The sequence below is a fragment of the Kogia breviceps genome, chromosome 9 (assembly GCF_026419965.1).
Source record: "Kogia breviceps isolate mKogBre1 chromosome 9, mKogBre1 haplotype 1, whole genome shotgun sequence".
NCBI classification, from domain to species: domain Eukaryota; kingdom Metazoa; phylum Chordata; class Mammalia; order Artiodactyla; family Physeteridae; genus Kogia; species Kogia breviceps.
In genome coordinates this window covers 64,606,972-64,632,645 of record NC_081318.1, presented here as the reverse complement: position 1 = coordinate 64,632,645, position 25,674 = coordinate 64,606,972, and the positions used below count along the sequence as shown (strand labels likewise).

General features: G+C 36.7%; 1 protein-coding gene across 4 annotated transcripts in view; it reads right to left on the bottom strand.

Annotated features, from left to right (window-relative positions):
* Positions 1 to 6,596: 6,596 nt before the first annotated feature.
* The window catches only part of PHF14 (PHD finger protein 14), a 232,917-nt gene continuing 213,839 nt past the window's right edge, over positions 6,597 to 25,674 (bottom strand). For 3 of the 4 annotated variants that reach the window (XM_067042574.1, XM_067042570.1, XM_059073863.2), the window contains one exon: positions 6,603 to 6,808. In XM_067042574.1, the coding sequence (XP_066898675.1) occupies positions 6,734 to 6,808 (75 nt within the window). In that variant the 3' untranslated portion in view covers positions 6,603 to 6,733. Of the gene's footprint in view, positions 6,809 to 25,674 lie in introns of all 4 variants that reach the window. The other variant, XM_059073864.2, reaches the window with a different exon arrangement.

Sequence of the window (25,674 nt, the reverse complement as noted above, 5' to 3'; positions counted from 1 at the left end):
TAGCTATTGCCACAAAAATGCTGGGTAAACAACTTAGTGGCTTAAAACAATAATCATGTATTTTCCCTGAGCTGGTGGCCACACGAGTGTTGGCTGGCAGAGGCTGGGCTCAGCTGGGTGTGTCTGATGACCTTTGCTGAGCTGGTTCATACAGCTGGGTCAGCAGATGTAGCCTGTACCAGGCTGGTGGCTGTGCTCCGTGTGTCTCCAGGCACTTGAGGGCTGGCTTGGGCATGTCCTTCTTAGGGAATAGTCAAAGAGCAAGAGCCCAGACAGAATCAAAAGAGACTTTCTGAGGCCTGGACTAGGAATCAGCACACTGCGGTTTTCACCTCATCCAGATATAGTCAAGAAGTGCGATATGTGGTCTGTCTCTTGTGAGGAGAATTTCACAGGCAAAAGGATAGGATAGGACTTCCCTGGTGGTGCAGTGGTTAAGAATCCGCCTGCCAATGCAGGGCAAACGTGTTTGATCCCTGGTTTGGGAAGATCCCACATGCCGCGGAGCAACTAACCCCGTGCACCACAACTACTGAGCCTGCGCTCTAGAGCCCGCGAGCCACAACTACTGAAGCCCGCATGCCTAGAGCCCGTGCTCTGCAACAAGAGAAACCACCGCAATGAGAAGCCCATGCACCGCAACGAAGAGTAGCCCACGCTCGCTGCAACTAGAGAAAGCCTGCTTGTAGCAATGAAGACACAACGCAGTCAAAAATAAAATAAATAAAAATTTTTTTTTAAAAAAAGGAAAGGATAAAGATTCAGGGAGAAGTGAAGAATCGGGACCAATGACACAATCCCATACAGTTCTCTAGGAATCTTCCATCTCAAGCTGGGGAATTTCAGTTCTTTGTTGGTCAGTGGCATTATGAGACGGGGAGCTTTAAGTTCCCACATACCCCAGTGAGAGGAAAAAGCTGGTCACGGTGGTATGTGGGAAGAGATGCCAGAGGCCAAGGATGGAGAGAAATCTCAGGGATGCCTGTACCCTGAGACCAGTTGTCTTCAAGCCTTAACTGTGTTCCTGCGCTTCCTGTCTTTTGGTTGTTAAAGCCTGCTTCTCAGGTCCTCACCCCAAACTCTTTTTTTTGTTTTGCGGTACGCGGGCCTCTCACTGTTGTGGCTTCTCCCGCTGCGGAGCACAGGCTCCGGATGCGCAGGCTCAGCGGCCATGGCTTACGGGCCCAGCCGCTCTGCGGCATGTGGGATCTTCCTGGACCGGGGCACGAACCCGTGTCCCCCGCATCAGCAGGTGGACTCTCAACCACTGCGCCACCAGGGAAGCCCCCAAACTCTTTTAATTTAGGTTTACTTTTTGTCAAATGTTACAGAAAAAGTTCTGAGCGATACAATATGCTGTAAGTAAAACAAAAACAAAACTGCAGTAATTCATGCTAACATACCTAACATTCAACATGTATTTTATGCATCTACTATTTGCAACGGAGTATGTGAAAAACTGGGCATCAGAAAGAATGGGTCAGGTTGAATCCCTGTCCTCAAAGAACTCAATCTAGAAGGAGACACAACACAAACACAGCTTGTGACCCTGCAAAATGAGTGCAATTTGCCCTAAGGGGAAATGCAGGAGAGGGTGGAATTAAAGTCTGATTTGGACAAAAATGGGAATGCCTCACAGAGGAACTGATGTGTGCTGTCAATTTCTAGAAGATTAAGGAGGATTTCTACAGCCAGAGGAGAGAAAGGAGGTGGCTAGCAGTGAGGGGCTTGATGTGGCGGAGGGTAGCAAGGGCAATGAGTAAAGTCACAGAACTATTTAAAACTACATGATATCGGATGGAGGAATCAGAATCATTTGGTAGTTGATAAGACATTTTAAAGTGAAAAGTTAGAAAAGTTTGCCAGTGTGCCTCTAAGAAATTATGCACGGCACCGGGGCCTTGTCCAGGTGGCAGAGTTGCTCTGTCCTACTTAACAGGCATTAATTATGTCCCTAAAGTGCCATGGGATATAGAAAGTGCCCCTTGAGATTGTCCTACTCCTTTTATCCTGACACTGCACTTACAAAGAAACCTTTGCATCATAATTTGGTTTCCCACATACGCTGTCCTCTGGGGAAGAGAAGAAGCTAACCAGCCTACAGGAATATTCCAATCCGCTTGGCAGTTATATTTCTTAGCATAAATTTAAAAATTGAAAACCTAGCTTGTAAAACAAACTCTTGGGAGTCTGGTGTGTAGTCAGGACTCTCTTTTACAGAAACCCAACATAAGCTAAACAAAAGGGGTTTCCAGGAAAATTATCCATTTGAATCACAGAGTACACAGTTCAGGCACCAGGGCTGCTTCAGGACCTTCAGGGTATGGAACTTGGAATTCTGTGTTCTGCTCTCATCATCGTTTGGGGATTTTCTACATCTGGGAAGGTACCAGCAGCTCTGAAGTCATATCTTTATACAGTTCACAAGCAAGAAAGAAGAAAGAAATTATTTTTCTAGTTTCAGCAGGGAAAATCCTAAAATACGCCTCCTGTTGTTCAGATGTGGATTAGCTGCTCTTTTGTGAGGGATGCCCCAGGGATGGAATAAGGTGATTGATCCAGTTTGGGATCATGTGCTTGAAGATGGGTGAGAACACTGTCCCAGAGTCTGGGGAAGGTGTTTCCTTGGGCAGACAAAATCAGTGTCATCAACTTGGTTTATCATGAATCATGCTTGATAGCCAATGGTCCTCAGACTAATAGATCAAACTACGTCTGAATCTACAAACTGAAGGACTAGACCTGGACCCACCCCCACTTTCAAGGATAGAGCAACCAAACAACTTTTACTCTGGCCCTGCATCTTTTTAAGTCATGATTTGAGGTGATGCAGATTGAGTAAGATTTTGGACAGGTCATGGGTTAAGTCTGCATAAGTCGACCCTGTGGGTAGGATATTAAGTTTGTACTGAGATGGAAAAATGTGACTGAGCACCAAATGATAACAGAAAATGGGTGTCTTTCTCTCCTTTGCTCCCTCGGGGATACACTCACGTGCCCTGGAATACAGACACAGAAGACTGGGAACCAGCAATGTTCCAGATGCTCAGGGAAAAGGTGGGAAGAGAGGAATAGCATGTCCAGAGTACCTGTAGCCTTTCTCCAGATCTCAGCCCAGGCAACTGTTCTTCCCTTACCCCTACCCCTACCCAAGAAGCTTGCCATTGCATTCAAAATGGCGCAGGGCACTTCAGTCCTCATAGTTGCAAAGCTCAACAATTTTTCATGATTTCTTTCAGCCTTATTTAAACCAAGGACTGCTTAGGCAGATCAAACACAGCCCATTCATATCCTTACTAAATTGAGAGTAGTAAAAAGTGTGGCCAATCATACAGTTTTGAAAGCAAGGCATAAAATGTAAAGAGAAAAGCAATGGCCCTCAGAAGACCAAATCTCTGTCCCTCCTTCTTGTGTGGACTCTTGAGCAAGGTGCATCCTCTTTGATGCTGTTTCTTCATCTGTGAAAGGAGTTTGTTGGGCAAGTTCATCTCTAAGGATCTTTCCACCCTGAAAAGTCTACGGTTTCACGAGAATGCCCAGTTCCTAAACTTTTCCAGGATTGATGCCTTAATGTGTTCTCAGAGTGCTTTGTGGTTAATGAGGATGATGAGAACACTAGTGTGGGAACAGCGTCTACATACCAAACCATCCTGAGTAAGTAACTTACACAGCGCAGAAAGGCATTCAGAGCTCAGCATTTGAAATTGCACACGTCTCTTCAAATCACACCTCCTGTACATTGCCTAGTGTGAGGGACATTGTGAACAAAGAATCACAAGGACTTGGCTCCTGCCTTTCAGATGTAGGACACTCAACAATGGCTCCTTGACCTTGAGTCTGGGAGGAATAGGAAGGTGAGCCTGCTGGGTCTGGTTTTAGACATCCAAGAGAAAGTGCAGGAGGCAGAGAGAGAAGTGAGAAGGGAGGCCAAGAGCTACAGATATTTTAATTGGAAAAAAATATTGGTATCCTTTTTGTCCTTTCAGCAATGAGGGGTAGAAGCTAAAAGTTTGGCTTTGACTTGTAGATTAATGATGGCCCCCAAAACGGTGTTTCATAAGGAATAGGAGCAGGAGGCCCTTGAAGTACAAATATAGCTCTACTCCTCCGTTGGCACACATAATATGTGGCAGACACTGAATGAGGCTACTGTGCCTTTCTCCTGCCACCTGCTGTGCTGAGGGCAGTTCCATCCTCAGTTTATTCTGGTTATCTGACTCGCCCTGTGTGCATTATGCTGTTGTCTTAGTGAATAAAAGAAAAAATTCTTCCAGAAAACAGTCCTCCTAAAGAAGGTGTGGTAGGGCCTGTGGTCTGCAGTCAACTAGGACTGGGCTTTAATCCTAAACTGACAGATTTATTCAAATTATATTATCTACCTGCAGGAAAATGGGTTGACAAGTGTCCATCAATAGATGACTGATTAATCTATAGTAGCTGATACAATGGAATACTATGCAGCCATAAAAATAGGAGACTGTTATGCAGTTCAGTGCAGAGATCAGGATATTTTGTTCTGTGAAAGAAGCAAGATGTAAGGCAGTTTAAATAGTATGCTACCTTTGGGTTAGGGAGGGAAGAAAAGAATATATTCACATATATTGTTTGTAAGCAGTTTAAAAAAATAATTTTATCAGAGTATAGTTGATTTTGCAATGTTGTATAGTTTCAGGTGTACAGCAAAGTGATTCAGTTATACATGTACATGTATTCATTGTTTTTCAGATTATTTTCTCATATAGGTTATAAGCTAATACGTTATACTCTCTATAAAAAACTACATAATATGCAAAATTTGATTCAAATAAAGTGACCAGCTTAGTCATATAACGTGGGCAATCTTTTAGCATTATAATAAGATTTATGTGTATATACTTAGATGTAAGTGTATAAACCCTAAAAATTTGATAAATTCATATGGCAGATTTCCCCTAAAGGAAATTTACAGTGATTTACTTTATTACTCATTGTCCATAAGCCAAGGGATACTTACAAATATTTCTGAAAAGGAAAACTAGAGTTTTAAATGATTAAAGGTATCACAAATATAAATATTTAAAATGCCTGTTGGGTAGCTGAGTGTCCCTGTTTTTCTTATACTCAGCAACTTATTTTAGAAATGAAAGTATTAAGAGATGAGATGACAGCACTCTAGTAACTAAATCAACAGTCTACTGAAAAATATGGCCAAAAAGTTACTGAAAAATTGTAGAGAAGCAGTAAGATGCTTTTACACTTGTTCCATCTTAACTCAACGTAGAAAAGATAAAGTAGGATTTTCATGTTTTAGGGGAGCTGGAATAGTAGTTAATTATTTCACTTAAGCCAAAGTTTTCAAATTAAGCATGGCTAAGAATTTAGGGAAGAAAAATAATTAAAGGGGAGGTAGCAGGTGGTAAATAAGGTGCTAACAAAAAAGACTGTGTTTTGGGGGAAGATAGTGAATTAAGAGGTATGACATTAATAGGTAGTTCACAATAATTAAATGTGATATTCTGGGGTGAGACTGCTTGGGTTTGACGTTTTGCTCTCTCAATTACATGCTACATAACTTTGGTTAATTTATTTTCCCTAAGTATCAGATTGATCATTGGTAATGCAAAGAAAAGTAATAATAACTATCTTACATGTTAATAGGGATGATTAGTGGTATAAAGCATACTGTTTAGCACAGTACCTACAACATAGTATATGTAATAGATTTTAATGATATGAATCATGTATTATTGTTTCTTTTCAAATGTGACACCGCTAATGTAACTCCAATCTTAGTGAATATGGGTATTTTGAAATAGAGTAATAGCTATTCCAAAAAATAGGAAAAAAATGGGAAAAAGTCAAATTAATCTTTGTATTTGCTTATTGCACAGGGCCTCCGCAGACTCTGATATGCCTACTCAGGCTTTTCTTTGGCTCAAACTCTGCTTCAAAATTCACCCAGGGAGTCCAATCTGTGGGATACAGCTGTTTTCCTGATATCCATAGTTACATTATTTGAGGCTATACATCAATGAATTTTCTATCTTGCCTACTTGTAGTTTTCCCCATTTCAGCCTACTGTATTATAGCTGCTAGCCTGTCCCACTGTCACACCTTTACTGAGCTCCTCAGATGCTTGTGATAAAACTATGGCTCCAGGCTAAGTATACAGATTTCATTCTCACGGGGAAGAAGTGTATGCTGGCATTCTCTTATAAGCCTTCCAAAGTTCTGCTTCTCATTTTAAGAAACTCTGCTTTAAATAATCAAAGACATCTGCCAAAAACATTGGCAGAAATCAGAAAATGGTATTTAATTTTTTTCAGTGTTTTCAGTGTTTCCACATGCAAGCATTTCCTGTTCATTTTTGAACTATGTTGGACTTTCTTTATATTAATTGGAATTCTGTTAAGGTCCTTGAAGAAGACAACAGAGGCTTGTAAGGGGAAAAGACTTTCAGTTTTTTTTTAAAAAGTCATTCACATGTATTAACACGGGTTACAGATAAAATTCTGTCTCTTATTCTCAAATTTCAGTAAAGAATTAAAAAAAATATTTTAATCGTCTAACTTTTATATAAAAGTTTAAATCGCCTTAAAAAATACAAATTCCAAACGCACGTTCCTATTCCATTTTCAACGACTTTATTGAGAACATTTTGCAAATTAGATTTTACAGTTTAACATTTTACAATTAGAAATTTCATCTGCTACTACATAAGTTGCAAACTTTTCAAAACACTACAGAAAATCCTTTACTTCTTTGGATTTTTCTGTTCCATGTTGAGCTCCTGAGATGTATTTTTTCTTTCAGCTTCATTTTCATCTTCCTGTGAAATAAATTTTAGAAAACATTAAAATATAAACTTCAGGGCATTTTATCACCTATACTTAATACACCTTAACTTCATTTCTCTGAAGAATTAACTATCATGACTCCAGTAATCGTAGGGGAAAGGCTATAAACAAAATGGCACAATTATGCAACATTTAAACATTAACATTCACAGTGGGTGCTGTTCTATACTACACATTGACTAAAAATTTCTGTATGTTTTTAAAAACAACTTATTTTATCAATGACCTAAGAATTATTTTTGAAAACACTTGCTACTAAAAAGTGTCCTTTTTAGGGGGTCAATCAGATATTTTTACTTCACTATTTGATAAAAAACAGTAAATTTAACTTCTGAGACATCTTATGTACCCAGCATGGCATTTTGGTCTCATTCAGCATACTTTCTTGACAGGTCTGCCAATTTTCCAATTACTTGTGCCACCATGTTATCTGAAGATCAGTCAGTTCTAAAATAGGAAACTCTAAAATGGGCACGTGAGGCGACAGAATGCTCACGTTCTTCTATAGTTTCGATTCTAAGTGGTGGCCTCATAATTCATAGCAGGTTCCTGTGGAACATGGTGAATAAATAAAGTGACATAATGTCTGCTTCCATAGGAATGAAGTGTATCTTGTGTTCAATATTAAATGGTGACCTCCAAAGTATAAATAATGAGAATCTGGAAAAATGTTTCATCTTACATTTTATAACCCATCTCATCATATATGTTCCTTCAACAATACCTAAGTACAAAGCAGTCTTGCTTTCCTAATATTTCTGATAGGCTTTTTTCATTTTTATTAATGGAAGTAAAAAACACTGTCTAACTCTTTACTGAGTTAAAGTATGAGTAGCTTAATTTCTTAAGTATCTCTGGAGAGCAGTAATAACATCAATATCACTACACATCACCGTGCATCTCTGTATAAAAACCAAATTCAATAAAATAATTAAGCTTTGCTTAGTAAACTGACTTTAAGTAAATGAAAATCAAGGTATATATATATATATATATATATAACAAATATATATTTGTTATATATATGTTAATGTTTTATATATAACATATATATTTTTATATATTATGTTTCTATATAACATGTATGTTAAATGTTATATATATATAACAAATATATATATATTTGTATTCCACGAAAAACCACACCCTTGCCCATAAACATTAAGGTGGAGAAAGCTTACTTTATATACATTGTCTCTAAATTTCAACAGCACCTGTGATTTAGCCTTTGTCAACACCAGGAAAGCAGAGAAGTTATCAATATTATCAATCAACCTGAATCATTACAGATATGTTGGCTGCAAGGAATGGGGTTTCTATCAATTTTAGCAATGTAATTTTAATATATTTATCTAAGCATAATAGCCACTGTGTGTTGTTTTTTTTTTTCCAATTTGTCTCTACTGAATAGAGATATTATGTTCAACTGACTTGAAAATCTATTAATGAACAGGTAGTTTCCACTTTAAGAGTCTAAGATGAGTCTCTAGAGATTACACTTTAATTACAACCCAATAAAAAGCAAATCCTATTCCACACTTTCCACTGTCGTTTTCTGTCAGTGAAACACTGACAGAAAGTGTTAAAACAGCAGGTAAAGATGGCAAGAAATTTTTGTTAGGTAGCACTGAATTTGTTTATATGTTGTTCAAGGCAGGGCTTTATCTTCTTTATCTTATATTCCCACCACCTAACAGGGCACATTTAGTTTATAGGGGGGGTCCAATAAATGTTTGCTGAACTATGTGAAACAGTGGAATAAAAAATGAGTAAAAGAGAGGTTTGTAATTTGGAAAAGCATAATATCCTTCCTTATCCACTAGTTACATTTCTGAATTCACTAAAACATTATTGAAAACAGAAATAAGCAAAAATATTTTAAATATCATAAGCCAAAATTACACTTATGAAATTCATATTCTTTAATTTTTGAAAAAAAGTGGAGGCTTTATCATGTGGACAGTCTGATAAGTTCCCACAGCAATATGACTTACTGGTTTAACAAGCTTGGTTACCCTGATGATCCTGAGGATTAGGAAGTATCTATAACATTTACTTTCATAATTAAATAACATTCTTCATATAATGTCAGTCTTTTTGTTGTTGAATTTTCTTAGTAATAAAGTATAGTTAATAAATGCATGTCTAAAACTGCCTCCTGTTCAGGACAGGTACAAAACTTTCTTTAGCACAGAAAATGTCTTAAAATATCTTGCCTTTCTATGCCTTTAAACTATTTGTGTAAGTTAACAAGATACAATCTCTTTCTTGCCTTGTATAAGAATAGCTGTGATCTGGATACAGAAAAGGATTATGGAGGGGCAGAGAAGGCATTTAATCCACTGCTAGAGTCCAACACATCGTAATTGCTATGGTATAATATCATCAAAATAATAACAGCTGGGCTTCCCTGGTGGCGCAGTGGTTGAGAATCCGCCTGCGGATGCAGGAGACACGGGTTCATGCCCTGGTCCGGGAAGATCCCACATGCCGCGGAGCAACTAAGCCCGTGAGCCATGGCCGCGGAGCCTGTGCGTCCGGAGCCTGTGCTCCGCAACGGGAGAGGCCACAACAGTGAGAGGCCCGCATACCGCAAAAAAAAAAAAATAAATAAAAATTAAAAATAATAATAATAAAAAAAAATAACAGCCAAAGACTTGTAAATAAAACACTGGAATTAGATATAATAAAGCTCCAGAAAGGATTTTAGAAGTTGCTTTGCTTTTTTCTTTTTGTTTTTTTGGAAGTGCTAATTTGTATTTCTAAGTTTACACATCAATTTTTTTTTAACATCTTTATTGGAGTATAATTGCTTTACAGTGGTGTGTTAGTTTCTGCTTTATAACGAAGTGAATCAGCTATACATACACATATATCCCCATATCCACTACCCTCTTGCGTCTCCCTCCCACCCTCCCTATCCCACCCCTCTAGGTGGTCACAAAGCACCGAGCTGATCTCCCTGTGCTATGTGGCTGCTTCCCACTAGCTATTTTACATTTGGTAGTGTATATATGTCCATGCCACTCTGTCACTTCGTCCCAGCATACCCTTCCCCATCCCCGTGTCCTCAAGCCCATTGTCTATAGACATCAATTTTTATAAGAACTTTATAACAGTTCAAGATTAATAAAATCATTAAAATAGCTCAGGCAGCAAATCAAATATCATTCACAAGTGAATGCATAATGAATGAAACTGCAAAGAAAGGAAGTTTTTTTACCAAAGTATTTCTTCACTACTGGATATTAAAGGCAGGCAAAATTTTCTTCTGATGGTAGGTTTTTGTCACTCTTTGCTAAGATAAGACATCTGTTTTTTTCCCAGTGAAAGAAGACCCTTGCTATACGGATCATTTTCTTAGTGACAGCCCTGACAAGTTTGACATTTGTTTCATGAAGTGTTCTGAAGCAGCCAACAAGAAAATGTACCCTTTGGGGCTGCTGGAAAGCAGACAGGTACCTCTTAATGTTTAAGCTTGTTAATTTATACTCCAGAAAACATGTTGATTATAGCAACCTTGCAGATCTGCTAGGTACATGTGGAATTTCAGGAATACGCACATAACAATAACGCTCATAATGCCAAATAGTTAAATGTGGTTCCTTGGCCTTCCTGCTCTTTGTACACCGACAGCATTGTTGTAGTGAGAAGAATGAAAACTTCTCAGCACACATGGACCGTGTAATTATGGGCTAGTGCTCCAGGTGGCAACATGAGACTAAAAGAGTTATTATAACAGAGAAGTTAAGTAAAAATAGTGCCATTTTTATCTAGATTCCTTTTACCACCAAATAAAACCCACAAGAGTCTGTTTAAATACTACTCAGCTTGCAGCATCAACTTGGAAGAGAAGGCCCTCTGTTTTTCCTTATTTACAAATTTGACTCATAACAGTTCAAAGAATTGACGTCAATTAATAAAACCTATCCACTCCTGCTTTTCCCTTCTCTTGAGGTAACCAACTCCAAACAAAGAGCAATTATTTTAGCAGCTGGAATTTCTACTGCTCAGGTAATATTTGGACTCAAAGTAGTCTATGAATACAGATGACTCTGTATTTACCCTACAGACTGTCAAGTTTTAAATTATTTCTTTTAAAGGCTGGATTATACAAAGGGATAAACTTTCCCCGTTGTTTCATTGTATCTTTAAAGATGACTTTATGAGTACCTTTAGAGTGGAGAAATATGTCAAACACTACCTTAACCAAATGATGAAGGTTAACATTACCAGTAATACATACTAACATTAACTCTTTGGTAAGATGCACTAAAAAGGGCACATTAATTCTGGTCTGTGGTATCCTTCCTAATAATGCATAAACCTAAATCTAGTAAGGAGAAAACATCAGATAAACACTCTATAAAATAACTGAACAGTAGAAGATAATAACAACACTACAGGAAGCTGGCTGAAGAACAAATGGGAATTATCTGTGCTATTTTTGCAACTTTTTGTAAGTTTAAAATTATTTCAAAATAAAAAGATTTAAAAACACAAAATAGAAATGACTACTTAATGAAAGTTTTCTAAATTCAAAGTAAGTGTGCTGCACAAAGATTTTATGTGGAAGAAAATTCAATGTAACTGTCGCCTCTACATAAAAATACACAGCTAAAATAAACTGTTTGCTTTCCATTTTTCTATTTAAAATTCCTTAAGTACCTCAAATGTTTACAATGGTGATGCTATTAATTTTTATTTTCTTGTCTGTGCTTCCATGCATTTATCTTACATTTCTACTCTGAGCACAGATTACTTTCACAATTAGAAAATATAAGCTGTATTTCCAGAAATAAGTAAGCATAATGGGAGTCTGTTTTCAAAGAGAATGATGTCTGTCAGTTGTTTTTACTTTACAGAATTTGCTATTCACAGCAGACAAAGACACATGGTGGTATAAACAGTAAAATAAAGTGAGAAGGTACAACTAAGTACTAACTTAAAATATTTCTATTTTCTTAAGATATTAACTTTAGATTTTAAATATTCCTTTAATCAGAGAAAAGTTACTGTAATTGGATCCAAATTAATAGTTGAAATTATCTGTATGCTTTAATAATGGTCCTTTTAAAACTGTAGTATATACACAGCTTTTGGTGAAAAATATGAAGACACACTTAACCTGTTAGTTGTAGACTAAGTATAGAAAAGCAATATATAATATATTGTTCTGATCTGAGGTCAAAAACTACTCTTATTCATTTAAAACATATACCAGAGGGACTTCCCTGGTGGCACAGTGGTTAGGAATCCGCCTGCCAACGCAGGGGACATGGGTTCGAGCCCTGGTCCAGGAAGATCCCACATGCCGCGGAGCAACTAAGCCCGTGTGCCACAACTCCTAAGCCTGTGCTCTAGAGCCCGCGAGCCACAACTACTGAGCCTGCATGCTGCAACTACTGAAGCCTGCGTGCCTAGAGCCCATGCTCCACAACAAGAGAAGCCACCGCAATGAGAAGCACGCATACCGCAACGAAGAGTAGCCCCCGCTTGCCGCAACTAGAGAAAGCCCACACACAGCAACAAAGACCCAACACAGCCAAAAGTAAATAAACAAAAAAACCCCAAACATATACGAGATATAACTCTCAATGGCATTTAAGATTGTGCTTTTAATAAAGAAAATATGCTAGTGCTGTACAATAAGGAAAAAATTTTTCTTAATAACTGGAAAAATAGGATAATGAAAATGTTTTAGGCAAAAGTGAGCATGTTGCATGCTTCAGACTAAAATTAACTAAGAATTTTTAACATTTTACAATTCCACTCTAATTCTTTAAATGGTGCATTTACTTCATAGTAATAAACACTTGGATCATTAAGTAAAGTGCAAAATGTGTGTGATGTGCTACATTTAACAACCTTTGGCCCTTTTTTCTATACTTCTGCATTCAGTTTTCCAATGCACTGAATAAGCAATTGAAGACCACAATTAAATTTCCTGATGTTGCATATTTGAGATTCTTATTTAATACAAAAGGCAATTAATCTACCATTTTACAACTGAATCTCAACTTCAGTGGGCCATGAGAGATACTGAAATGAACTTACAAGAAATGCTTAATTAAATTCACAGTAAAAAGCATAAGAGGTTCTTTTCTTATGACAGAAGTTGCATATTTAATTAGAAAGTCTAGGACTTCCCTGGTGGTGCAGTGGTTAAGAATCCACCTGCCAATGCAGGGGACAAGGGTTCAAGGGTTGATCCCACAAGAGCAACTAAGCTTGTGCACCACAACTACTGAGCCTGCGCTCTAGAGCCTGTGAGCCCCAACTACTGAGCCCACGTGCCACAACTACTGAAGCCCGCGCTCCTAGAGCCTGTGCTCCACAACAAGGGAAGCCACTGCAATGAGAAGCCTGCGTACCTCAATGAAGAGTAGTCCCTGCTCGCTGCAACTAGAGAAAGCCCACGCGCAGCAATGAAGACCCAACACAGCCAAAAATAAATAAATAAAATAGATACATTAAAAAAAAGTCTAGGGCTACATTGTAAAATTAAAGTAACCTGGGATGTTCTTAGTAAACCTAGCTCAAACACATAAGTCGTTAAACCAAATGGAGCTATTTTGTAAATTTCTACCTTTTTTCTCTACTTAGTGACTCAAAAGATAGTTAATCAAAGAAATATCCCATTACCTAATATTACAGAATCATGCCCTTTTATTTTAATAGCAAGTAGATAGATAAAAGGACAGTAATAAATTTCTAATTTCACGTATGAGTATATATGAATAATTCTATTTCATTTGTTGAGCAATCACTTATCTCTCAATTTGTGATTCTGGAGCAGATCTAGTAAAGTAGGTTTGCTTTTCTAAGTCTTTAGTTCCTCCTGTTACTTTTTACTTATTTGTGGTGGCTTTTGGTGGCATGGAAATGGGAGAGTTAAAAATAAGACTTTGGATTTCCCATTTATGATTTCAGATCAAGAGAGAATCTCTATGACCTGGGAAGGAAGGCCCTAAGGATTGGTACAGTCATCTAGGGAGGGCATATTTATAGGAAAGGAAAGGAAGAACAGTGAGTAGAAGGTAAGAGTCTGGCAAAATAGGATTAGAAAAAAGAAAATGAATGGTGGATGGTAAGTGTGAGTTAGGTTAGACACTTAATGAGCATAAACCTAATTCTATAAGCTTATATCTTCTCATAAACATGAAGAAAAGCATAACTTTCAAAATATGAATTTTTAGGTATTTAAGATACGTTTAAGATATGGTGCTAACCTGCTGGGGCTAAGAATACCATCACACTTTTTTCTTCTCTGACAGATGAGTTCCTATAGAAGGCTTATGTTTGATACCCCCTGCGGAACTTATGATCTTAAAGATAAAAATATTTTCCTTCTCTGGCAGACTATCTAATATCTAGGAAATAAGTATAGAAGTGTATGCTGGAAATGAACATTAGAGGCCCCTAACTTTCCTTCATCTGTAACACTTTGGTTTAAAAGATATTACGTGCTTTTGATGAAATGTACAGTGTGGGAAATATAGTCAAAAACTATGTAATATCTTTGTATGCTAACATACATAACCAGGCTTATCATGGTGATCACCTTGAAATATATAGAAATACTGAATGTTATGTAACAGGAACTAACAGTATTGGATGCCAATTAAATTTCAAAAACAAATAAACTCAGAAAAAGAGATCAGATTTGGGTTAGGGGGTGGGGTGAGGAGAAGTGAATGGGGAGGAAACTGGATGAAGGTAGTCAAAAGGTACAAACTTCCACTTGTAAGATAAATAAGCATTAGGGATGTAATGTACAACATGATAACTATAATTAACACTGTATGTTATATATGCAAGCTGTTAAGAGAGTAAATCATAAGAGTTCTCATCACAAGGAAAAATTTTTTTTCTATTTCTTTAATTTTAATTATATGAGATGATAGATGTTCACTTAAACTTGTGATAATCACTTCATGATGTATAGAAATCAAATCATTTTGCTGTATACCTTAAAAATATAGAGTGCTGTATGTCAATTATATCTCAAACTGGAAGAAAAAATGCTACCTGCTTTTGAAGTTGGTGGGTAGTCAGTACTGACTATAGAAAAAAATAAAACAAACAAAACCCCTCAAATTCTATAAGGGGGCAATATATTTTCAAATGAGAGTAGCACAAGTCCAATGTATATGAATTAAAAGATTATGGTATATTAAGAAATAACATATAAAGAGGCTCTTTAGAAAATATTTTTGCATAAATCATCTATTATTCACTAAATGTAACATTTCAAAAATCCTAAATGTACTAATATTTGAAGACAATACATATGAACCTCTACTTTTCCCACAGGTACTCAAGGGGAAGAGACATTTCTAAATTTATGTTGTTTTATTTTTTGTTCTAAACATACACATACAGGTTTAAATTCCCAGGAGTTAAAAAAATTCCATCAAGCAAAAATGAGGCAAAAATAAAGTCTAAAAATGTTTAAGATATGCAAGCTCACCAGTCAAATTATAGTTCCATAGCTAAGAAATTTCTAGGTTGTATAAAAATCAGTGATTGGCTCATTAAAATTTCCAGTCATACATGCATTGTTTTATGACTAGAAATTATTCAGCAATAACTTGAGTTCATTATACAAGCTGGAAAATACTTATATGTAACATTTTATTTATTTATTAATCTAAGCAATAGCTATTGATACTGGAACTGGCCGTTGTGGAAGAAGTGCCCTCTTCAATAGGATGTGATAGCATTTTGTTTACCTTCACAATACAATGAGGAGTTTAATGCAACATAGATTTAAAAGGCATTTAATATATATTAAAAGAATTTGGGTGGAGGAGATCAAGATGGCGGAGTAGAGGGATGTGGAGCTCACCTCCTCTAACAAATACATCAAAAATACACCTACATGTGGAATAATTCTCACAGAATACCTACTGCAAGCTTGCAGAAGATCTCATAAAACCAAAGCTGCTGGAAAGATCCCTATATAACCAGTAAGATGAAGGGAAAAGGGAGAAGAGGAAGAATCAGGACAGGGCCTGCACCCCAGGAACCTCCTTCACCAGCTGGGTAATGTGCTGAAACACACAGGGAGCTTCAGAGGCTGGAGAGGAGAGTGTGGGAGCTGGCCTGCAGCCCCCAGGGTAGAGAGACCAGCACAGATGGAGACATGCACCTCCTGGTGTGTGCAGTGGCTAGGTGCTGAAACTTGGGCTTCAGCAGACAGACCTAGGGAAAGGAACCAGTTTGGCTGTAGGGAGACAGCCCGAAGGTCCTGGAGTGTGGAATGGGCCACAACAGGGGGCACGTGCAGGATGGAGGGCAGATCTGTTATAGGAGCCCCACTGTCAACTCAGTAGGGGAGAGATGTGGATCTACCATAGCGGCCTCATTATCAGTGTGCTCACAGCAGGGCACAGCTTCTGCCACCATGGGTTATGCAAATTTCACAGGCGCTCAAGTGGATGCAGGGCTGAAATCTAACTGATTACTAGTGCTCCTGTAGTGGAGGTGGCCCCTGAGTGCAGCAGCAGCAACAGTGATTTCTGTGGACACACACACCAGGTGACAGGCAGCATCACAGAGTCACACATTCTGGCAGACAGCTCCTGGGGAAGAACACACAGTGGCTCCTTTCTCAGAGGGAGCACTCCAGTCCCACCTATCTCACACCATAGCTCAGAACTGGATCTGGGGCCTCTACTCCAACAACTGGGGAGCAGACCCTAACCCCAACAGGGCTGTGAGAACCACAGGGCAAAGAGGAGGCCCTGCCCAACATCCAGCACAGGCTCTGGTCACCAAAACACCAAACACACCATCTATCAAGGAGAGAAGGCCAGCACACCCCAAGGAAAGACTTGGCAAGCATCCATACCAAAAACAACCCTGGAACCAACGATACTGGACCCACATGGTCTACACAGGGTCACTCACACATAAAAACAGCCCTTTAAAACTACAGTAGATAACTGTTTCTCCTGAATTCATAGAGTCAGAGAAATATAAGTAAAATGAAAAAGTAGAGGAACTACTGCCAATTTAAAAAACAATAGAATCCCCGTAAATGAACAAACAATGATACAGACCTCACCAGTCTCCCAGACCCCAATTTCAAAAAGGAGGTAATAAAAATGCTGAAGGAATTAAGAAAGACTATCAACAGAAATGTAGATCACGGTAACAAGGAATTAGAAACCATAAAGAGGAGCCAATTAAAATTAGACAACTCAATTTCTGAGGTGAAAACTGAGCTAAAGGCAATAAATAGCAAACTAAAGAATGTACAAGAATGAATAAGTGATCTGGAAGATAGAATAACAGAAATCACCCAATCAGAACAGCAGACAGACAAATTTTAAAAATGAAAGCAATATATGAGATCTATGGGATAATACAAAGCATGCCAATCTACACATAACAGGAATTCCAGAAGGAGAAGAAAGAGAAAAGGGGATCAAAAATATATTTGAAAAAATTATGGCTGAAAACTTCCAAAACCTAAAGAAGGAAACAGATATCCAGGTACAGGAAGCACAGAAGGTCCCAAACAAGATGAACCCAAACAGCCCTACTGTAAGACATATCGTAATTAAAGTGGCAAAAGTTAAAGAGAGGATTATAAAGGCAGCAAGAGAAAAACAGTGAGTTACAGTGGAACTCCCATAAGGCTATCAGTTGATTTCTCTACAGAACTTTGCAGGCCCAGAGGGAGTGACGAGATATATTCAAAGTCCTGAAAGGGAAAAGCATGCAACCTAGGACACCAGGCAAAATTATAATTTAGAACAGAAGGAGATATAAAGAATTTCTCAGACAAACAAAAACTAAAAGAATATAGCAATGGTAAACCAATCCTAAAAGAAATATTGAAAGTACTTCTCTAAATAGAAAAGAAGTAAGAATCTACAGGAAAGGGAAAATCACAACAGGAAAGGCAAATATATAAAAGGACTGAAGATCCCTTAAATAAGCCAGTACATAGAATAAAAAACAATGAAAATAATTCAGTGAAGGCGATTACAAGTACAATGAACAGCAAAAGGATAAACATGAAGACGTAAAATAGGACATCGAAATCACAAAATGTCGGGGAGGGAAGTAAGAAAAGGTAGACCTTTTAGAATGTGTTTGAGTTTATACGACTACCAGTCTAAAGCAAGTAGGTATAGTTATGGGTTAGCATACTTGAAAACCAGGATAACAAATCAAAAACATACAACAGCTTCACAAAAATCAAAAAGAAAAGAACTCTAGCATAATACAAAAGAAAACCATCAAACCACAAAAGGAAAAGGAAAATCAAAAGGAAGACAGGGACAAAGAAAAAATACAAAATCAACTGGAAAACAAGGTTTAAAATGACAAATACAAAATCATCAATAAGTACTTTAAATGTCAACTGACTAAATGCTCCAATCAAGAGAGAGAGTGGTAGATTGGATAATAGAACAAGAACCTACAATATGCTGCCTACAAGAGATATACTTTAGGAAAAAAGACACATATAGATTGAAAGTGAGGGGATGGAAAAAGCTATTTCATGCAAATGGAAATGACAAGAAAGCAAAGGTAGCAATAGTCATATCAGACAAGATAGACTTTAAAATAAAGACCAGGGACTTCCCTTGTGGTGGAGTGGTTAAGAATCTGCCTGCCAATGCAGGGGACACAGGTTTGAGCCCTGGTCCAGGAAGATCCCACATGTTGCGGAGCAACTAAGTCTGTGAGCCACAACTACTGAGCCTGTGCTCTAGAGCCCGCGATCCACAACTACCAAGCCCGTGCGCCACAACTACTGAAGCCCACACACCCCAGAGCCCATGCGCCACAACTACTGAGCCCACACGCAGCAACTACTGAAGCCTGTGTGCTCTAGGGCCTGCATTCTGCAACTACTGTGCCTGCGTGCCTAAACCCCATGCTCTCCAACAAGAGATGCCACCACAGTGAGAAGCCTGTGCACCACAAGAAAGAGCAGAACCCACTCAATATAGCTAGAGAAAGCCTGTGTGCAGTAACAAAGACCCAACGCAGCCAAAAATAAATAAATTAAAAAATAAAACAAAGGCCATAAAGAAAGACAAAGAAGACACTATATAATGATAAAAAGATCAATACAAGAAGAGGATATCACACTTGTTAACATATATGCACCCAACAGAGAAGTACCTAAATACATAAAATAAATACCTAACAGACATAAAGGGAGAAATTGATGGGAATACAATAATAGTAGGAGACTTTAACACTCCGCTGACATCAATGGACAGATCTTCCAGACAGAAAATCAATAAGGCAACAGAGATCCTACATGACACAATAAAACAGACTTAGTTGATATCTACAGGACATTACATCCAAAAAAACCAGAATACACATTCTTTTCAAGTGCATATGGAACATTCTCTAGGATACACAACATACTTGGCCACAAAACAAACCTCCACAAATTTACAAGGATAGAAATTATTTCAAGCATCTTTTCTGACCATAATGGAATGAAAATAGAAATCAATCACAGAAAGAGAAATGAGAACAAAAAATGATTACATGGAGACCAAACAACACACTGCTAAAAAACCAGTGGGTCAACGATGAAATTTTAAAAATACCTCAAGATAAATGACAATAAAAACACAACCATACAAAATCAATGGGACACAGCAAAAGAAGTTCTAAGATGGAAGTTCATAGAAATACAGGCCCTTCTCAGAAAATAAGAAAAATCCCAAATAAACAACCTAAACTACCACCTAAAAGAATTAGAAAAAGAAGAACAAACAAAATCTACAGTCAGCAGAAGGAAGGAAATAATAAAGATCAGAGAGGAAATAAATAAAATAGAGATTTAAAAAAATAGAAAAAAATCAATAAAACCGAGAGCTTGTTCTTTGAAAGGATAAATAAAATCAACAAACCTCTGGCTAGGCTCACCAAGAAGAAAAGAGAGAGGACCCAAATAAATTAAGAATTGAAGGAGGAGAACTAACAATGAATAATGCATAAATACTGATACAGAAATCATAAGAAAATATTATAAACAGTTACATGCCAACAAAATGGACAACCCAGAAGGAATGGACAAGTTTCTAGAAACATACAATCTGACAAAACTGAATCAAGAAGAAACAGATAATTTGAACAGACCAATCACTAGCAGTAAAATACAATCTGTAATTTTTTTATAAGTCCCTGCAAATAGAAGTCCAGGACTGGATGGCTTCACTGGGGAATTCTCCAAACATAAAAAGAAGAACTTATACTTCTTAAACTTCTTAAATTCCTTCTTAAACTCTTCCAAAAGACTGAAGAGGAGGGAACACTCCCGAAGTCATTCTATGAAGCCACCATCACCCTGATACCAAAAAGACACTAAGTAAAGAAAATTACAGGCCAATATCTTTGATGAATATAGATGCAAAAATCCTCAATAAAATATTAGCAAACTGAATCCAACAATTCATAAAAAGGATCATACACCATGATCAAGTTGGATTCATTCTAGGGTCACAAAGATGGTTCAACATACACAAATCAATCAATGTGATACACCACATCAACAAAAGACATAAACCACATGATCATCTCAATAGATGGCAGAAAAAGCATATGATAAAATTCAACATCCATTCATGATAAAAACTCTTGCCAAACTGGGTACAGAGGGAACATATCTCAACACAATAAAAGCCATTTGTGACAAACCCACAGCCAACATAATACTCAATGGTGAAAAGCTGAATGCCTACCCACTAAATTCTGGGACAAGAACACCCACTCTCACCACTTCTATTCAACATAGTATTGGAAGTCCTAGCCACAGCAATCAGACAAGAAAAAAAAAATAAAGGGTATCTAAATCAAAAGAGAAGCGGCAAAATTGTCACTATATGCAGATGACATGATACTCTATGTAGAAAACCCTAAAGACTGCAAACAAAAACTATTAGAAGTGATAGATGAATTCAGCAAGGTAGCAGGATACAAGATTAGTATACAGAAATCTGTTGCATTTCTTTGCATTAACAATGAAATATCAGAAAGAGAAAGTAAAAAAAAAGTCCTGTTCAAAATTGCATTAAAAACAAACAAACAAAAGAAAACCTAAGGATAAACCTGACCAAGCAGGTGAAAGACTTATACTCTGAGAACTATAAAACATTGATTAAAGAAATCAAAGATGATTCAAGGAAATGGAAAGATATCCCATGTTCTTGGATTGGAAGAATTAATATAGCTAAAATGGCCATATTACCCAAAGCAATCTACAGATTTAATGTTATCCCTATCAATTTACCCATGACATTTTTCACAGAACTAAACAAATAATCGTAATATTTATGTGCAATCACTAAAGATCCTGAATTGCCAAAGCAATTCTGAGAGAAAAGAACAAAGCTGGAGGTATAACCCTTCCAGACTTCAGATAATACTACAGAGCTACAGTAATCAAAACAGCATGGTACTGGTACAAAAATAGACATATGATCAATGGAGCAGATTAGAGAGCCGAGAAATAAATTAATGGTCAATTAATCTTCAACAAAGGAGGCAAAAATATATAATGCAGAAAAGACAGTTTCTTCAGCAAGTGGTGTTGGGAAAGCTAGACAGCCACATGTTAATCAATGAAGTTAGAACACTCCCTCACACCATACACAAAATTAAACTCAAAGTGCCTTAAAGACTTAAATATAAGACATGATACCATAAAACTCCTAGAAGAGAACACAGGCAAAATACTCTCTGACATAAATGGTAGCAATATTTTCTTAAATAGTCTCCCAAGGCAAAAGAATAAAAGCAAAGATAAACAAATGGGCCCTAATCAAACTTATAAGCTTTTGCACAGCAAAGCAAATCATAAACAAAATGAAAAGACAACCTATGAACTGGGAGAAAATATTTGCAAAAAATGACCAACAAGGGCTTAATTTCCAAAATATACAAACAGCTCATACAACTCAATAAAAAAAAACCAAACCACAAACAACCCAATCAAAAAATGGGCAGAAGACCTAAATAGACATTTCTCCAAAGAAGACATACAGATGACCAACAGACACATGAAAAGATGCTCATATCGCTAATTATTAGAGAAATGCAAATCAAAACCACAATGAGGTATCATCTCATACCGCTCAGAATGGCCATCATGAAAAAGTCTACAAATAACAAAAAATGTCATGAAGAGACTAGGGGTAGGACGGGAATAAAACAGACCTACTAGAGCATGGACTTGAGGATATGGGGAGGGGGAAGGGTAAGCTGTGACGAAGTGAGAGAGTGGCATGGACATATATACACTACCAAACGTAGGGTAGATAGCTAGTGGGAAGCAGCCGCATGGCACAGGGAGATCAGCTAGGTGGTTTGTGAACACCTAGAGGGGTGGGATAGAGAGGGTGGGAGGGAGGGAGATGCAAGAGGGAAGAGATATGGGAACATATGTATATGTATAACTGATTCACTTTGTTGTAAAGCAGAAACTAACACACCATTGTATAGCAATTATACTACAATAAAGATGTTAAAACAACAACAACAACAACAAAGAAAACTACAAGTAGAGTTACTGTATGATCCAGCAATCCCACTACTGTGCACATATCCAGAAAAGACAAAAACTCTAATTTGAAAAGATACATGCACCCCAATGTTCACTGCAATAGTATTTACAATAGCCAAGACACGGAAGCAACCTTAGTGTCCAACAGATGAATGCATAAAGAAGTGTATATATATATATATATATATATATATATATATATATATATATATAAATGGAATATTACTCATCCACAAAAAAGAATAAATGCCCTTTGCAGCAACATGGGTGGACCTAGAGATTATCATACTAAGTGAAGTAAGGCAGACTGAGAAAGACAAATACCATATAATATCACTTATATGTGGAATCTAAAAAATAATACAAATGAACTTATTTACAAAACAGAAACAGACTTGTAGACAGAGAAAACAAACTTATGGTTACCAAAAGGGAAGGGGGCATGGGGAGGATAAATTAGGAATATGGGATTAACAGATACACACTATCATATGTAAAATAAACAACAAGGATTTACTGTATACCATAGGGAACTATATTCAGTATCATTTAATAACCTATAATGGAAAAGTATTAAAAAAAGAATATATTGTATGTATGTGTGTGCGTATAAACAAATCACTTTGCTGTACACCTGAAACTAACACAATATTGTAAATCAACTATATTTCAATTAAACAAAATTTTTTTTTGGCTTAGTCAAGCCCTACAGTTAAATTTTACCCAAACTATATATTGCTATTAGAAAAAGCATAATCTTTGGCTATTTTAATTACTGCCATAATAAAAAATATGAGAAAATATGGAAGTTTTATACTTCCTTTGCTGAATTTTGACGTTCTAAACAAAGGGCAGTTATAGCTCATATGTATCAAATCACTTGCAAAGAAATAAACGGAATTTACATAAATGGCAATATCACAATCTTAGTGCTACTTTAGAGAAGAGGTAGAAGACATTCAAAAAGTGAAAGGTAACACAAACTCCCTTAATGAAAATGATGTTATTTATGTAACTTGATGTTTAGGTTTGATAACTGTCCTATTACATAAGATGTTACCATAAGGAGAAGCTGGGTGCTTCATACTCTCCATACAATTTTTGCAATGCTTTTAAAATCAAAGTTATCTCAACACAAAAAGTAAAACCAGACAAGCAAGCAATGAGCTTTGTTAGATGATTTAGAAATAAGTATACTTATGTTTTAAATACTATAAAGTTTCCCACCAAAATAGTATGCAGAGGTAATCAGAGTTATGAATAGCAGAGTTTTGGCATTTCTGTGATATGGACAGCTCATTACAGATTCCACAATATAAATCAGTATTTACTGCTCACTAGTAAAATCCCAGTCATTCAGTAATACTGAGTGATGTTTCACACATGAACCTCATTGCCGTGTTTTGTGGATTCATGAAGTTTAAGAAACATTAGAACCAGATTCAACTGTTATGGTAAATAATTTCCTCATTTTAGAAGAGTCTGGAATACATTTCATCCCTTGACTCATATTAAACATTTTATCTTTTTAAGATAATCTTAACTCTTGAAGTAAATTCTATTCCTAGAATCTTTCCTTTCTTCCTCCTGCAAAAATTTATTGAACAATGATTGTGTGTCGGACACTGGGAAAGGTATTGGAAATAACAAAGATGAATTAAATGTCTTTTTGCCTAGAGGAGCCCGTGTTCCAATGTGGAAGACAGGGAGGCACAGAATTACAATGCAATGGAGAAAGTATATTATAAAGTATATCAGGCATAAAATGTTAAGAGAAAAAAACTAAACCAAGACAATACATAAGGAGAGGTTTTTTGGGTTTATTTAGTGATTGGTATTCTAGAGTTCGGGTATGGCATCGAAATAATATACCCTCCTTCATTCTCAAAGAGTGGTATTGTGAATCTTTAAAACAAATACCTCTCAATGTAACTTACACTGACTGCTCTTTTATTAAGATTAACTTAACATCAAAGGACTATATCTTTGAGAAGTAAACTTATGTTTAGAAAGTAAATTTTAACAACTTTGCTCCCAAGTGAACAGATTAAGTTGCCTCAAATATCTCTATTTCAAGTTGAATGCTATTTTCCCTAGAGTGAATCCATTAATCTTCACAGTTTTATTGGAAATTAATAGCTCATTAGACGTCCAAGTAACACATTTCTTATGGCACATTAATTTTTCATGGGTGACAAAAAGTAGATTTTGCTTCAAGAAAAATTAGAAATAGTATTTTAGAAAATTCCACACAAGAAAATTTCTCTAATAGTTGTATTTCATGATCAGTGTCAAACCTAACAGCCACATTTCCACATCTTGAATTCACACATAACCATATAAACACTATTTTGCTTTTTAAAGAAAAATATTAAATGTTTTAAACTCCTTGTTTTAAACTGTTACCATAATGAAACCATGAACTGCTATGTTCTTAAATGATTCCAAAAAGTAGGCCATGTGGCAAGTACTAAATCACTTATAAAGCCTGCCTGAAAATGTACTTAGTTAACTAATGTTTTCTATGACCAGTGAGTTATTCTATAAGTATAAAGTGTTTCTCAATAGTCCATGATCTAGGCTATACAACATTAGAAAAAATGTTTCATACAATGACATTTAAAAACCCTATTTGAAAAGAGCATTCAGAGAGCTACAAAAGCCATTTACATTCTTCCCTGACTATCAACTATGTGTCAAGTATTGTGATAGGTGCTAAACAGAAAAAAAACCTGATATATAAGAGACAGACTCCCAGCATTATGGAGCTTGTAATCTGTGTCCAAAACAATGGGTTACTCGAGCAACTATGTAACTGCAATTATGATATGTTCAATGAAAGTATAGTGCTATGAGGGTTTTACTAGAAGGACCTAAGAATTTCATAGAAGCTCCTGCCCCTCCGGAAAATGACAGATACATTGAGACCTGAAGAATAAGAAGGAGTGGCAAACCTAAACTCAACACACAGATAACATTAGAAGGCAAAGAAAATGTCTTTATTCACCTTATAACCATCTAATATTCTCAATTCTGAATCTACAAGGTATGAAATATTTAAAAAGTAGTTGTGCTTTCTATTACTTGCAGTTAAAGCATCCTTACCAATAAAACATTGGCATCTTTCTTAATTTTCTTCTCCTAGTTCTCTGAATCTTCCCCATATCTTTTATTTCTTTTAACTTCTTTTCATCCCTGTCTTTAGAACTCTGTTACTGTTATCTGGACATGGCTCTAAAGGGCTTCAAATGCCATCTATTTTATGATGACTCTCCAATTTATATCTTC